The sequence below is a fragment of the Anomaloglossus baeobatrachus genome, chromosome 6 (assembly GCF_048569485.1).
Source record: "Anomaloglossus baeobatrachus isolate aAnoBae1 chromosome 6, aAnoBae1.hap1, whole genome shotgun sequence".
NCBI classification, from domain to species: domain Eukaryota; kingdom Metazoa; phylum Chordata; class Amphibia; order Anura; family Aromobatidae; genus Anomaloglossus; species Anomaloglossus baeobatrachus.
The window spans coordinates 14,229,846-14,245,189 of NC_134358.1; the positions used below are offsets into that span (position 1 = coordinate 14,229,846).

At 55.4% G+C, this 15,344-nt stretch overlaps 1 protein-coding gene across 3 annotated transcripts in view; it reads left to right on the forward strand.

The window, feature by feature from the left end:
- Positions 1-707: 707 nt before the first annotated feature.
- The window catches only part of TONSL (tonsoku like, DNA repair protein), a 34,856-nt gene continuing 20,219 nt past the window's right edge, over positions 708-15,344 (forward strand). Inside the window, exons 1-3 of one of the 3 annotated variants that reach the window (XM_075352786.1) lie at positions 708-865; positions 5,509-5,604; positions 12,880-13,022. In XM_075352786.1, the coding sequence (XP_075208901.1) occupies positions 844-865; positions 5,509-5,604; positions 12,880-13,022 (261 nt within the window). In that variant the 5' untranslated portion in view covers positions 708-843. Of the gene's footprint in view, positions 866-5,508; positions 5,605-9,659; positions 11,790-12,879; positions 13,023-15,344 lie in introns of those variants that run through there. The other 2 variants (XM_075352788.1, XM_075352787.1) reach the window with 2 other exon arrangements.

Genomic DNA, 15,344 nt, shown 5'->3' on the forward strand with positions numbered 1-15,344 from the left:
ACACATCCTCTATAATGCTTCCTGTCACAAATCTCCTATAATGCCTCCTGTCACACATCCTCTATAATGCCTCCTGTCACACATCCCCTATAATGCTTCCTGTCACAAATCTCCTATAATGCCTCCTGTCACACATCCTCTATAATGCCTCCTGTCACACACCCTGCCTCCTGTCACACATCCTCTATAATGCCTCCTGTCACACACCCTGCCTCCTGTCACACATCCTCTATAATGCCTCCTGTCACACATCCTCTATAATGCCTCCTGTCACACATCCTCTATAATGCCTCCTGTCACACATCCTCTATAATGCCTCCTGTCACATATCTCCTATAATGCCTCCTGTCACACATCCCCTATAATGCCTCCTGTCACACACCCTCTATAATGCCTCCTGTCACACACCCTCTATAATGCATCCTGTCACACATCCCCTTTCGCCGCCTTTATCCGGTCGCAGGCCGCTAGCCCCGGTTGTTATGGACTTGCTTTGGTCACCAGTCGTTGTAATCACGTGGTCAGAGAGTCACGTGGCTCTCTGAGGTCATGTGAGTAATAATCTGATCGGCGTCCTGGTAACAGTTGTCATGTATTTCACCCGTGGTGTCACGTGATGGGAGGGCTGTGTCTAATAAACAAATCAACATCGGAGTCAGGCGCATGCGCTTTAAGGCCAGTAAATATCAGAAGGGGCGGGCATTCAAAGATCATTGGCAGCAAGAAAAACCAATAGATCTCCAGGCTGCACACTCATTCTCCAATGAGAGGGAGCGGTATTCGCGAGTGGGCGGAGCTACGTACAAGACAGAGCGGGAAAAGGAATCACCGGATGATCGGAGCATGAGTGATCGGGAGATCAAGCGTGAGTATCGGGGGCTGCTGAGCCGAGACCCCGACTGCCATAGCGACCCTGCCCCCCTCCGTAATGCTAGAGACCCCGCCCCGATCTGTAATAACAGAGGCCCCGCCCCGATCTGTAATAACAGAGGCCCCGCCCCGATCTGTACTAACAGAGGCCCCGCCCCGATCTGTAATAACAGAGGCCCCGCCCCGATCTGTAATAACAGAGGCCCCGCCCTGATCTGTAATAACAGAGGCCCTGCCCTGATCTGTAATAACAGAGGCCCCGCCCCGATCTGTACTAACAGAGGCCCCGCCCCGATCTGTACTAACAGAGGCCCCGCCCCGATCTGTAATAACAGAGGCCCCGCCCCGATCTGTAATAACAGAGGCCCCGCCCTGATCTGTAATAACAGAGGCCCTGCCCCGATCTGTAATAACAGAGGCCCCGCCCCGATCTGTAATAACAGAGGCCCCGATCTGTAATAACAGAGGCCCCGCCCCGATCTGTAATAACAGAGGCCCCGCCCCGATCTGTAATAACAGAGGCCCCGCCCCGATCTGTAATAACAGAGGCCCCGCCCCGATCTGTAATAACAGAGGCCCCGCCCCGATCTGTAATAACAGAGGCCCCGCCCCGATCTGTAATAACAGAGGCCCCGCCCCCATCTGTAATAACAGAGGCCCCGCCCCGATCTGTAATAACAGAGGCCCCGCCCCGATCTGTAATAATAGAGACCCCTCCCCCATCTGTATAAATAGAGACCCCTCCCCCATCTGTAATAATAGAGACCCCTCCCCATCTGTAATAATAGAGACCCCTCCCCCATCTGTAATAATAGAGACCCCTCCCCATCTGTAATAATAGAGACCCCTCCCCATCTGTAATAATAGAGACCCCTCCCCCATCTGTAATAATAGAGACCCCCTCCCCCATCTGTAATAATAGAGACCCCTCCCCCATCTGTAATAATAGAGACCCCTCCCCATCTGTAATAATAGAGACCCCTCCCCCATCTGTAATAATAGAGACCCCCTCCCCCATCTGTAATAATAGAGACCCCTCCCCATCTGTAATAATAGAGACCCCTCCCCATCTGTAATAATAGAGACCCCCTCCCCCATCTGTAATAATAGAGACCCCTCCCCATCTGTAATAATAGAGACCCCTCCCCATCTGTAATAATAGAGACCCCTCCCCCATCTGTAATAATAGAGACCCCCTCCCCCATCTGTAATAATAGAGACCCCTCCCCCATCTGTAATAATAGAGACCCCTCCCCCATCTGTAATAATAGAGACCCCTCCCCCATCTGTAATAATAGAGACCCCTCCCCATCTGTAATAACAGAGACCCCTCCCCATCTGTAATAAGAGACCCCTCCCCATCTGTAATAATAGAGACCCCCTCCCCCATCTGTAATAATAGAGACCCCTCCCCCATCTGTAATAATAGAGACCCCTCCCCATCTGTAATAATAGAGACCCCTCCCCATCTGTAATAATAGAGACCCCTCCCCATCTGTAATAATAGAGACCCCTCCCCCATCTGTAATAACAGAGACCCCTCCCCATCTGTAATAAGAGACCCCTCCCCATCTGTAATAATAGAGACCCCTCCCCCATCTGTAATAATAGAGACCCCCTCCCCCATCTGTAATAATAGAGACCCCTCCCCCATCTGTAATAATAGAGACCCCTCCCCATCTGTAATAATAGAGACCCCTCCCCATCTGTAACGCTAGAGACCCCCTCCCCCATCTGTAATAATAGAGACCCCCTCCCCCATCTGTAATAATAGAGACCCCTCCCCCATCTGTAATAATAGAGACCCCTCCCCCATCTGTAATAATAGAGACCCCTCCCCCATCTGTAATAATAGAGACCCCCTCCCCCATCTGTAATAATAGAGACCCCCTCCCCCATCTGTAATAATAGAGACCCCTCCCCCATCTGTAATAATAGAGACCCCCTCCCCCATCTGTAATAATAGAGACCCCTCCCCCATCTGTAATAATAGAGACCCCTCCCCCATCTGTAATAATAGAGACCCCTCCCCATCTGTAATAATAGAGACCCCTCCCCATCTGTAATAATAGAGACCCCTCCCCCATCTGTAATAATAGAGACCCCCTCCCCCATCTGTAATAATAGAGACCCCTCCCCATCTGTAACGCTAGAGACCCCCTCCCCCATCTGTAATAATAGAGACCCCCTCCCCCATCTGTAATAATAGAGACCCCTCCCCCATCTGTAATAATAGAGACCCCTCCCCCATCTGTAATAATAGAGACCCCTCCCCCATCTGTAATAATAGAGACCCCCTTCCCCATCTGTAATAATAGAGACCCCTCCCCCATCTGTAATAATAGAGACCCCTCCCTATATCTGTAATAATAGAGACCCCTCCCCCATCTGTAATAATAGAGACCCCTCCCTATATCTGTAATAATAGAGACCCCCTTCCCCATCTGTAATAATAGAGACCCCCTTCCCCATCTGTAATAATAGAGACCCCTCCCTATATCTGTAATAATAGAGACCCCTCCCCCATCTGTAATAATAGAGACCCCTCCCTATATCTGTAATAATAGAGACCCCCTTCCCCATCTGTAATAATAGAGACCCCTCCCCCATCTGTAATAATAGAGACCCCCCTCCCCCATCTGTAATAATAGAGACCCCTCCCCCATCTGTAATAATAGAGACCCCTCCCCCATCTGTAATAATAGAGACCCCCTCCCCCATCTGTAATAATAGAGACCCCCTTCCCCATCTGTAATAATAGAGACCCCCTTCCCCATCTGTAATAATAGAGACCCCTCCCTATATCTGTAATAATAGAGACCCCCTTCCCCATCTGTAATAATAGAGACCCCTCCCCATATCTGTAATAATAGAGACCCCTCCCCCATCTGTAATAATAGAGACCCCTCCCCATATCTGTAATAATAGAGACCCCTCCCCATATCTGTAATAATAGAGACCCCTCCCCCATCTGTAATAATAGAGACCCCCTTCCCCTTGCCGTGCCTCCTCCGCTGTATATGGTGCTGGTATTTGTACAGTCATGGCCAGAAGTTTTGAGAATGACACCACAATGCTATTTTCACATGATCTGTCGCCCTCTGGTGTATAATTGTGTTGTCTGATGTTTACATCACATACAGAAATATAATTGCAGTCATATTATGAGACCAGAAGGTTCTATTGACATTAGAATGAGTTACTGCAGCAAGTCAGTATTTGCAGTGTTGCCCCTTCTTCTTCAGGACCTCTGCAATTCTCCCGGGCAGCTGTCAATCATCTTCTGGAGCAAATCCTGACTGATCGCCGTCCATTCTTGCATAAACAATGCTTGCATTTTGCCAGAATTTGTTGGTTTTTCTTTGTCCACCCGTCTCTTGATGATTGCCCACAAGTTCTCAATGGGATTAAGATCTGGGGAGTTTCCAGGCCATGGACCCAGAATCTCTATGTTTTGTTCCATGAGCCATTTAGTGATCACCTTTGCTTTATGGCAAGGTGCTCCATCATGCTGGAAAAGGCATTGTTGGGCGCCTGCTCTTGGACAGTTGGAGAAGTTGCTCTTGGAGGACATTCTGGTGCCATTCTTTATTCATGGCGGTGTTTTTAGGCCAGATTGTGAGTGGTGCGATTCCCTTGGCTGAGAAGCAGCCCCACACATGAATGGTTTCCGGATGCTTAACAGTTGGCATGAGACAAGACTGGTGCTAGCGCTCACCTCTTCTTCTCCTAATAAGTGGTTTTCCAGATGTCCCAAACAATCGAAAAGGGGATTCATCTGAGAAAATGACTTTACCCCAGTCCTCAGCGTCCACTCCCTGCACCTTCTGCAGAATATCAGTCGGTCCCTGATGTTTTTTCTGGACAGAAGTGGCTTCTTTGCTGCCCTCCTTGAAACCAGGCCTTGCTCCAGCAGTCTCCGCCTCACAGTGCGTGCAGAAGCCTCACACCAGCCGCTGCCATTGCTGCGCTAGCTCGCCACTGCTGGTAGTCCCATCCCGCAGCTGGAACAGTTTCAAGATACGGTCCTGGCGTTTGCTGGTCCTTCTTGGGCGCCCTGGAGCCTTTTTGGCAACAATGGAAGCTCTCTCCTTGAAGTTCTTGATGATGCGATAGATTGGTGACTGAGGTGCAATCTTTGTAGCTGCGATACTCTTCCCTGTTAGGCCATTTTTGTGCAGAGCAATGATGGCTGCACGTGTTTCCTTAGAGATAACCATGGTTAACTGAAGAGAAACAATGATACCAAGCACCAGCCTCCTTATAAAGTGTCCAGTGGTGTCATGCTTACTTAATCATGACTGATTGATCGCCAGCCCTGTCCTCATCAACACCCACACCTGTGTTACTGGAACAATCACTAAAACAATGGTAGCTGCTCCTTTTAAGGCAGGAATGCAATGATGTTGAAATGTGTTTTGGGGGTTGAAGTTCATTTTCTTACCAATATTGACTTTGCAAGTAATTGCTGTTCAGCTGATCACTCTTTATGACATTCTGGAGTGTATGCAAATTGCCATTAGAAAAACCTAAGCAGTAGACCTTGTAAAAATTAATATTTGTAGCATTCTCAAAGCTTGTGGCCATGACTGTACATTGTGCTGGTATTTGTAGTTCTTCTTCTCTTTCTCTTTTCAGAGCTGGAGAAAGACAAATGTCGCGCTCAGAGAAGCCACAACCTGAGGGACGAGGCCGCCGCCTGCAACCAGCTGGGGGAGCTCCTGAGCCGAGCCGGTGAGCGGAGCCTGACCAGCCCCCCGGGGGGCTCCTCCTCTGTGTCCGGCTGTGGGGTCGGGGGGCTCCTCCTCTGTGTCCGGCTGTGGGGTCGGGGGGCTCCTCCTCTGTGTCCGGCTGTGGGGTCGGGGGGCTCCTCCTCTGTGTCTGGCTGTGGGGTCGGGGGGCTCCTCCTCTGTGTCTGGCTGTGGGGTCGGGGGGCTCCTCCTCTGTGTCCGGCTGTGGGGTCGGGGGGCTCCTCCTCTGTGTCTGGCTGTGGGGTCGGGGGGCTCCTCCTCTGTGTCTGGCTGTGGGGTCAGGGGGGCTCCTCCTCTGTGTCTGGCTGTGGGGTCGGGGGGGCTCCTCCTCTGTGTCCGGCTGTGGGGTCGGGGGGGCTCCTCCTCTGTGTCCGGCTGTGTGGTCGGGGGGCTCCTCCTCTTTGTCCGGCTGTGGGGTCGGGGGGCTCCTCCTCTGTGTCTGGCTGTGGGGTCGGGGGGCTCTTCCTTTTTGTCCGGCTGTGGGGTCGGGGGGCTCCTCCTCTGTGTCCGGCTGTGGGGTCGGGGGGCTCCTCCTCTGTGTCCGGCTGTGGGGTCGGGGGGCTCCTCCTCTGTGTCCGGCTGTGGGGTCGGGGGGCTCCTCCTCTGTGTCCGGCTGTGGGGTCGGGGGGCTCCTCCTCTGTGTCCTGCTGTGGGGTCGGGGGGCTCCTCCTCTGTGTCCGGCTGTGGGGTCGGGGGGCTCCTCCTCTGTGTCCGGCTGTGGGGTCGGGGGCTCCTCCTCTGTGTCCAAATAACTGAATAGGATAACTGAAGTGAGCACTAATATATATATATGAGTGCAAGCCAAAACTTACATACTATAGGAGGATAAGGCTGCACATCAAACTTAGATAATGGTATAATGCCTCAAGCATATGGAAAAATATTGGAATATACAATGAAAAATGCTACTTGCTAATTTGAACATGTGAATAATGAATTGCATACCTGCCATGAATATTAGGAAAAAGGAGATATTTAGCAATCGCATTGATCAATGTAACTGAGCCCCAAGGCCTCGTCAAGGCATATCTCTATATTGGGGTCCCTAGCTCTGTGACCCTAACTGTGTGTCATCTCATTGCAATTAAAAACTGCTGCGGGTGGAGAGGGGTAACTAAGGACTTTCTTATATAGGAGATGGAAAAAACATGGCCGAAAGGGGCGGAGCTGTGTTCACATTCAGAAAATTTTTTCTAATTGCAATGAGATGACACACAGTTAGGGTCACAGAGCTAGGGACCCCAATATAGAGATATACCTTGACGAGGTTTTGGGGCTCAGTTACATTGATCAATGCGATTGCTAAATATCTCCTTTTTCCTAATATTCATGGCAGGTATGCAATTCATTATTCACATGTTCAAATTAGCAAGTAGCATTTTTCATTGTATATTCCAATATTTTTCCATATGCTTGAGGCATTATACCATTATCTAAGTTTGATGTGCAGCCTTATCCTCCTATAGTATGTAAGTTTTGGCTTGCACTCATATATATATATTAGTGCTCACTTCAGTTATGCTATTCAGTTATATGTAGTTTTTCCTTTCGTCACGACAGCACCCACGAGAGAGGGATCCGCCCCCTTCAGGACAGGAAACCTACAGATAAAAAGGGGCAGTCCCCCTCCCTCATCAGATGGTTTCCTGTCCTGCATGGAGAGGAACCTACAGTACCTGGGTCCGGTTGAGTCCGTGCGGTCGAGTCCGTGCGGTCTCCGAGGGAACGGCGGAGCTCAGGGTCCAGAAGCACGGTCGGTGGAGCTCCCCTCGTGGACTCCGTCCTCCGGTGCACCTCGTCCTCTTTCCTTTGGTCCGGCTTTGCCTCCAGGGAAATGACGCCTGCACATGCGCGTGCCTGCTTCTTCCGGGTTGCTCTGCTCGTGCGCAGCAAGGGGGGCCCTGCCGCGTCAGCGCGCGCTCTCTGCTGCCGTGTCCCGGAAGTGCACAGGAGCACTTCCGGGGGAGTGGACCGGGAAGGTTCCTAGTGAAGCCCGTGGACCCCTCCTTCCTGAGCCGTACGCGGCATGGTCGGTAAGTTGCTGTCTGTCGCCGGCAGTGCACGGAGGCCGGCGCCTCTCCCTGTGTCGCGGGCTGCGCCTTCCGGCTGCACGGCGTGTGCGATGTGTCCGGGGCCGCGTCCGCGCTCTGTCTCCTCGACGGTGGCCCGGCAGTGCACGGTGGATCATCAAAGAGTCTCTGCCTGCCCTTCCCCCTGCCGCCCGTCCGGGGTCGGTGCGTTGCTTCAGGCCCGGGAGCGGGCCTTTGGAGCTAGGATTCTGCCGCATGGACGGCGGCTGGGCCTCCTGGCCCCTGTGTCCCCTGTGGCCTCGGGGCCTTTTCTGGCCTCTGTGGCCCGGCCTCTATGGCCCGGCCTCTATGGCCCGGCCTCTGTGGCCTCCGGGCCTCTGTGGACTCCGGGCCCCTGTGGCCTCTGTGGACTCCTGGCCCCTGTGGCCTCTGTGGACTCCTGGCCCCTGTGGCCTCTGTGGACTCCTGGCCCCTGTGGCCTCTGTGGACTCCTGGCCCCTGTGGCCTCTGTGGACTCCTGGCCCCTGTGGCCTCTGTGGACTCCTGGCCCCTGTGGCCCCTGTGTGGACTCCTGGCCCCTGTGGACTCCTGGCCCCTGTGGACTCCTGGCCCCTGTGGCCTCTGTGGACTCCTGGCCCCTGTGGCCTCTGTGGACTCCTGGCCCCTGTGGCCTCTGTGGACTCCTGGCCTCTGTGGGCTCCTGGCCCTTGTGGCCTCTGTGGGCTCCTGGCCCTTGTGGCCTCTGTGGGCTCCTGGCCCTTGTGGCCTCTGTGGGCTCCTGGCCCCTGTGGCCTCTGGGCTCCTGGCCCCTGTGGCCTCTGTGGGCTCCTGGCCCCTGTGGCCTCTGTGGGCTCCTGGCCCCTGTGGCCTCTGTGGGCTCCTGGCCCCTGTGGCCTCTGTGGGCTCCTGGCCTCTGTGGGCTCCTGGCCCCTGTGGCCTCTGTGGGCTCCTGGCCCCTGTGGCCTCTGTGGGCTCCTGGCCCCTGTGGCCTCTGTGGTCTCCTGGCCCCTGTGGCCTCTGTGGTCTCCGGGCCCCTGTGGCCTCTGGGCCCCTGTGGCCTCTGTGTATCCTGGCCCCTCTGGCCTCTCTGTACCCTGGCCCATGTGGCCGGTGTGTGTCCTTCTGGCCTCTGTGGCCTCTGAGCCTTCTGGCCTCTGGGCCTCTTGGCTTCTGCGTCCTCTGGGCCTCTTGGCTTCTGTGGACTCTGGACCTCCTGGCCTCTGTAGCCTCTGGGCCTCTGTGGCCTCTGTGACCTCTGGCCCTCCTGGCTTCTGGCCCTCCTGGCCTCTGGGCCTCTTGGCCTCTGAGCCTCCTGGCCTTTGCGCCTCCTGGTTTTGAGTCTCTGGGCCTCCTGACCTCCTGGTCCCTGTGCCTCCTGGCCTCGGGCCTCTGTGTCTCTTGGCCTCGTGCTTCCTCGCCTCGTGCTTCCGGGCCTCGTGCTCCTGGCCTTGGTCCTCTGTGCCTCCTGACCTTGGTCCTCGGTGCCTCCTGGCCTTGGGCCGCTGTGCCGTCTGGCCTTGGGCCTCTGTGCCTTCTGGCCTTGGGCCTCTGTGCCTTCTGGCCTTGGGCCTCTGTGCCTTCTGGCCTCGGACCTCTGTGCCTTCTGGCCTCGGGCCTTTGTGCCTCTTGGCCTCGGGCCTTTGTGCCTCTTGGCCTCGGGCCTTTGTGCCTCCTGGCCTGGGGCCTCTATCCCTCCTGGCCTCGAGCCTCTGTGCCTCCTGCCTTCGGGCCTCTGTGTGTCCTGCCTCTGTGTCTTGTGCTTCCTGGCCGCGTGCCTCGGTTGCCTCCTGGCCTCGTGCCTCTTGCCTCTGTGCTTCCTGGCCTCTGTGCTTCCTGGCCTCTGTGCTTCTTGGTCTCTGTGCTTCTTGGTCTCTGTGCTTCCTGGCCTCTGTAACTTCCTGGCCTCGGGGCTTCCTGGTCTCTGGGCCTCCTGGCCGCTGTGGTCTCTGTGGCTTCCTGGCCTCTGTGGCCTCCTGGCCTCTGGCTTCCTGGCCTCCTGGCCTCTGTGGCCTCTGTGGCTTCCTGGCCTCTGTGGCTTCCTGGCCTCTGTGGCTTCCTGGCCTCTGGGCCTTCCTGGCCTCTGGGCCTCCTGGCTCCGGCCTCTGTGCCTTTGTGCCTCTTGGCCTTTGTGCCTCTTGGCCCTTGTGCCTCTGTGCCTCTTGGCCTCTGTGCCTCTTGGCCCTTGTGCCTCTTGGCCTCTGTGCCTCTTGGCCTCTGTGCCTCTTGGCCCTTGTGCCTCTTGGCCCTTGTGCCTCTGTCCCTCTTGACCTCTTGGCCTCTGTGCCTCTTGGCCTCTGTGCCTCTTGGCTTCTGTGCCTCTTGGCCTCTTGGCCTTTGTGCCTCTTGGCCTTTGTGCCTCTTGGCCCTTGTGCCTCTGTGCCTCTTGGCCTCTGTGCCTCTTGGCCCTTGTGCCTCTTGGCCTCTGTGCCTCTTGGCCCTTGTGCCTCTTGGCCCTTGTGCCTCTGTCCCTCTTGACCTCTTGGCCTCTGTGCCTCTTGGCCTCTGTGCCTCTTGGCCTCTTGGTCTCTGTGCCTCTTGGTCTCTGTGCCTCTTGGCCTCTGTGCCTCTGTGCCTCTGGGCCTCTGGACCTCTGGGCCTCTTGGCCTCTGTGCCTCTTGACCTCTGTGCCTCTTGCCCTCTGTGCCTCGGGGCCTCCTGGACATGTGGGCCTGTGTTTCTGGTCCTGCGTCTCTAGGCCTTGCGCTTTTGTGCTTGCTCCTTGCGGCACTCCTGTCTTGCGCCTCTGACGCCTTACGCCTCCCTGACCTTCCTCCTGGCCTGGCGCCTCGGGCTTCCTGCTTCGCCTCTGAGTCTCTGGTCTTGCGTCCCGGCATAGGAGGGGGGGTGTTGTGCCGCCCTTTTCTTCGGACTGGCCTCCCGGGGCGGCTCCCTCTCTCGGGGCAGCGGGAGGGCCTGGCTCCGGTGTTCCTTCCTGCTCCCTTCGGGCCCGGGCATCCCTGGTTCTCCCTCCTGCGTCGCGTGCCTGTCCTGGGCCCCTGGGGTCTTCTGTCCCGGCCGGCCCTCCTGTCCCTGTGTCTTCCTTCCTCGCCGTGTCACGGGGCCCGCTTGCCGGCGTGCCTTTTGACGGACTTTCCTGCCATCCCATCCTTGCTGCTTGGTTGACGGCCCCTCCCCACTTGCCCTTTGGTCGGCTGTGGATGTTTTTCCTTGCCTCCCTTCCTGCTTCCTCCCCTGCTGTGGTCACGATGCCCTCTCTTCTCCTCCTCGTCCGGTGCGGTGCTGTCCCTGTTCCTCTGTCTCTTGGTCGCCCTTGCTTCTGCCGGGCATGTTAGCGCCCGTCCGGCCCTGTCCGTTGGTCCTCCCTTCCTTGGGGTGTTCCGGTTCAGGTTGTTCTTCTGCCGAGCAGGGTGTCTTGCCCGGGATGGCGTCCGGGTTTTTTCCCGCGCTGGGTGCTTTCTCCATTCCTTCGTTTTTCTGCCTGATCGTGGGGGGCTCTGTCCTAGCCTATGTCGCTCGGTCGGCCCCCTGGCGGCGGGGTTGGTCTTTGTTCTTTGTCTTTCAGGATTCCGGCTGTGGTCCTCGCGTGGCGTTGCGTCCCTTGTCCCGATGGCTGTGGGATGCTGTTTCCGTCTCATCTGTGGTGAAGCAAGTTCCTCTGGCCTCCTCGGTGACGGATCCTTCTCCTGGGCGGTGGCCTCCCCCTTGGGTGACTGTGGCCGGTGTCTCCATCGACGGTTTTTGTACGGCTGCGCCCTGGTCCTCTCCGTCCGCCTTTTCCGGGCTCTGCCGGCTGGCCTTTGTTCTTCCACTATCTTCCGTTGGAGGCTTGGCCCTTCACGCGGTTATCCCACCCTCTGAGTGTATTCTCTCTAAGTCTCTCGTGGGTGCTGTCGTGACGAAAGGAAAAGACTAAATTACTTACCGGTAATGGGATTTTCCCGAGTCCACGACAGCACCCTTTACACCCCTGCCATTTCTTGTTTGTTTTTCACCATTCGGTGTCCTGGGATTCGTCTGTTTTGTGTATTAATTCATTGGCGGTTCCTCTCCCGTTTCTCTGCAACCAACTGATGAGGGAGGGGGACCGCCCCTTTTTTATCTGTAGGTTTCCTGTCCTGAAGGGGGCGGATCCCTCTCTCGTGGGTGCTGTCGTGGACTCAGGAAAATCCCATTACCGGTAAGTAATTTAGTCTTTTTTCTGAATGTGAACACAGCTCCGCCCCTTTCGGCCATGTTTTTTCCATCTCCTATATAAGAAAGTCCTTAGTTACCCCTCTCCACCCACAGCAGTTTTTAATTGCAATGAGATGACACACAGTTAGGGTCACAGAGCTAGGGACCCCAATATAGAGATATACCTTGACGAGGTCTCCTAATCTGTGTCTGGCTGTGGGGTCGGGGGGGCTCCTCCTCTGTGTCTGGCTGTGGGGTCGGGGGGGCTCCTCCTCTGTGTCTGGCTGTGGGGTCGGGGGGGCTCCTCCTCTGTGTCCGGCTGTGGGGTTGGGGGGCTCCTCCTCTGTGTCCGGCTGTGGGGTTGGGGGGCTCCTCCTCTGTGTCTGGCTGTGGGGTCGGGGGGGCTCCTCCTCTGTGTCTGGCTGTGGGGTCGGGGGGGCTCCTCCTCTGTGTCCGGCTGTGGGGTTGGGGGGCTCCTCCTCTGTGTCCGGCTGTGGGGTTGGGGGGCTCCTCCTCTGTGTCCGGCTGTGGGGTTGGGGGGCTCCTCCTCTGTGTCCGGCTGTGGGGTTGGGGGTCTCCTCCTCTGTGTCCGGCTGTGGGGTCGGGGGGCTCCTCCTCGGTGTCTGGCTGTGGGTCGGGGGGCTCCTCCTCGGTGTCTGGCTGTGGGGTCGGGGGGCTCCTCCTCGGTGTCTGGCTGTGGGGTCGGGGGGCTCCTCCTCGGTGTCTGGCTGTGGGGTCGGGGGGCTCCTCCTCGGTGTCTGGCTGTGGGGTCGGGGGGCTCCTCCTCGGTGTCTGGCTGTGGGGTCGGGGGGATCCTCCTCGGTGTCTGGCTGTGGGGTCGGGGGGCTCCTCCTCAGTGTCTGGCTGTGGGGTCGGGGGGCTCCTCCTCAGTGTCTGGCTGTGGGGTCGGGGGGCTCCTCCTCAGTGTCTGGCTGTGGGGTCGGGGGGCTCCTCCTCAGTGTCTGGCTGTGGGGTCGGGGGGCTCCTCTTCGGTGTCCGGCTGTGGGGTCGGGGGGCTCCTCCTCGGTGTCTGGGGGGCCACTGTCTGCAGTATGTTGTGGGGTCCCTGACCTTCGCCCCTTCTTCTTGCACAGGGAGGTTCAGGGATGCCATCGAGGAGCATCGGCAGGAGTTGGCCATCTGCGAGGGGCTCGGGGACGTGATCGGCCGCGCCGTCGCCAACCGCAGGATCGGAGAGTGCTACGCCGAGATGGGGAATTATGAGGCCGCTCTTAAGGTGGGTGGTCTCCTCGCGATGTAAGACCCTCGTCCAGACTGATAAGTGATATACAAGGAGGGAGAGCTCCGCAGTGTGACCGCTCTACAGTACAGAGCTCTATAGTGTGACCGCTCTACAGTACAGAGCTCTATAGTGTGACCGCTCTACAGTACAGTACAGAGCTCTATAGTGTGACCGCTCTACAGTACAGAGCTCTATAGTGTGACCGCTCTACAGTACAGAGCTCTATAGTGTGACCGCTCTACAGTACAGTACAGAGCTCTATAGTGTGACCGCTCTACAGTACAGAGCTCTATAGTGTGACCGCTCTACAGTACAGAGCTCTATAGTGTGACCGCTCTACAGTACAGAGCTCTATAGTGTGACCGCTCTACAGTACAGAGCTCTATAGTGTGACCTCTCTATAGTACAGAGCTCTATAGTGTGACCGGTCTACAGTACAGAGCTCTATAGTGTGACCGGTCTACAGTACAGAGCTCTATAGTGTGACCGCTCTACAGCACAGAGCTCTATAGTGTGACCTCTCTACAGTACAGAGCTCTATAGTGTGACCTCTCTACAGTACAGAGCTCTATAGTGTGACCGCTCTACAGCACAGAGCTCTATAGTGTGACCTCTCTACAGTACAGAGCTCTATAGTGTGACCTCTCTACAGTACAGAGCTCTATAGTGTGACCACTCTACAGTACAGAGCTCTATAGTGTGACCTCTCTACAGTACAGAGCTCTATAGTGTGACCTCTCTACAGTACAGAGCTCTATAGTGTGACCACTCTACAGCACAGAGCTCTATAGTGTGACCGCTCTACAGCACAGAGCTCTATAGTGTGACCTCTCTACAGTACAGAGCTCTATAGTGTGACCACTCTACAGTACAGAGCTCTATAGTGTGACTGCTCTACAGTACAGAGCTCTATAGTGTGACCGCTCTACAGTACAGGGCTCTATAGTGTGACCTCTCTACAGTACAGGGCTCTATAGTGTGACCTCTCTACAGTACAGGGCTCTATAGTGTGACCTCTCTACAGTACAGAGCTCTATAGTGTGACTGCTCTACAGTACAGAGCTCTATAGTGTGACCGCTCTACAGTACAGGGCTCTATAGTGTGACCTCTCTACAGTACAGGGCTCTATAGTGTGACCTCTCTACAGTACAGAGCTCTATAGTGTGACCTCTCTACAGTACAGAGCTCTATAGTGTGACCGCTCTACAGTACAGAGCTCTATAGTGTGACCGCTCTACAGTACAGGGCTCTATAGTGTGACCTCTCTACAGTACAGAGCTCTATAGCGTGACCGCTCTACAGTACAGAGCTCTATAGTGTGACCGCTCTACAGTACAGAGCTCTATAGTGTGACCGCTCTACAGTACAGAGCTCTATAGTGTGACCGCTCTACAGTACAGAGCTCTATAGTGTGACCGCTCTACAGTACAGAGCTCTATAGTGTGACCTCTCTATAGTACAGAGCTCTATAGTGTGACCGGTCTACAGTACAGAGCTCTATAGTGTGACCGCTCTACAGTACAGAGCTCTATAGTGTGACCGCTCTACAGTACAGAGCTCTATAGTGTGACCGCTCTACAGTACAGAGCTCTATAGTGTGACCGCTCTACAGTACAGAGCTCTATAGTGTGACCGCTCTACAGTACAGAGCTCTATAGTGTGACTGCTCTACAGTACAGAGCTCTATAGTGTGACCGCTCTACAGTACAGGGCTCTATAGTGTGACCTCTCTACAGTACAGAGCTCTATAGCGTGACCGCTCTACAGTACAGAGCTCTATAGTGTGACCGCTCTACAGTACAGAGCTCTATAGTGTGACCGCTCTACAGTACAGAGCTCTATAGTGTGACCGCTCTACAGTACAGAGCTCTATAGTGTGACCGCTCTACAGTACAGAGCTCTATAGTGTGACCTCTCTATAGTACAGAGCTCTATAGTGTGACCGGTCTACAGTACAGAGCTCTATAGTGTGACCGGTCTACAGTACAGAGCTCTATAGTGTGACCGCTCTACAGTACAGAGCTCTATAGTGTGACCGCTCTACAGTACAGAGCTCTATAGTGTGACCGGTCTACAGTACAGAGCTCTATAGTGTGACCGCTCTACAGTACAGAGCTCTATAGTGTGACCGCTCTACAGTACAGAGCTCTATAGTGTAACCGCTCTACAGTACAGAGCTCTATAGTGTGACCGTTCTACAGTACAGAGCTCTATAGTGACCGCTCTACAGTACAGAGCTCTATAGTGTGACCGCTCTACAGTACAGAGCTCTATAGTGTGACCGCTCTACAGTACAGAGCTCTATAGTGTGACCG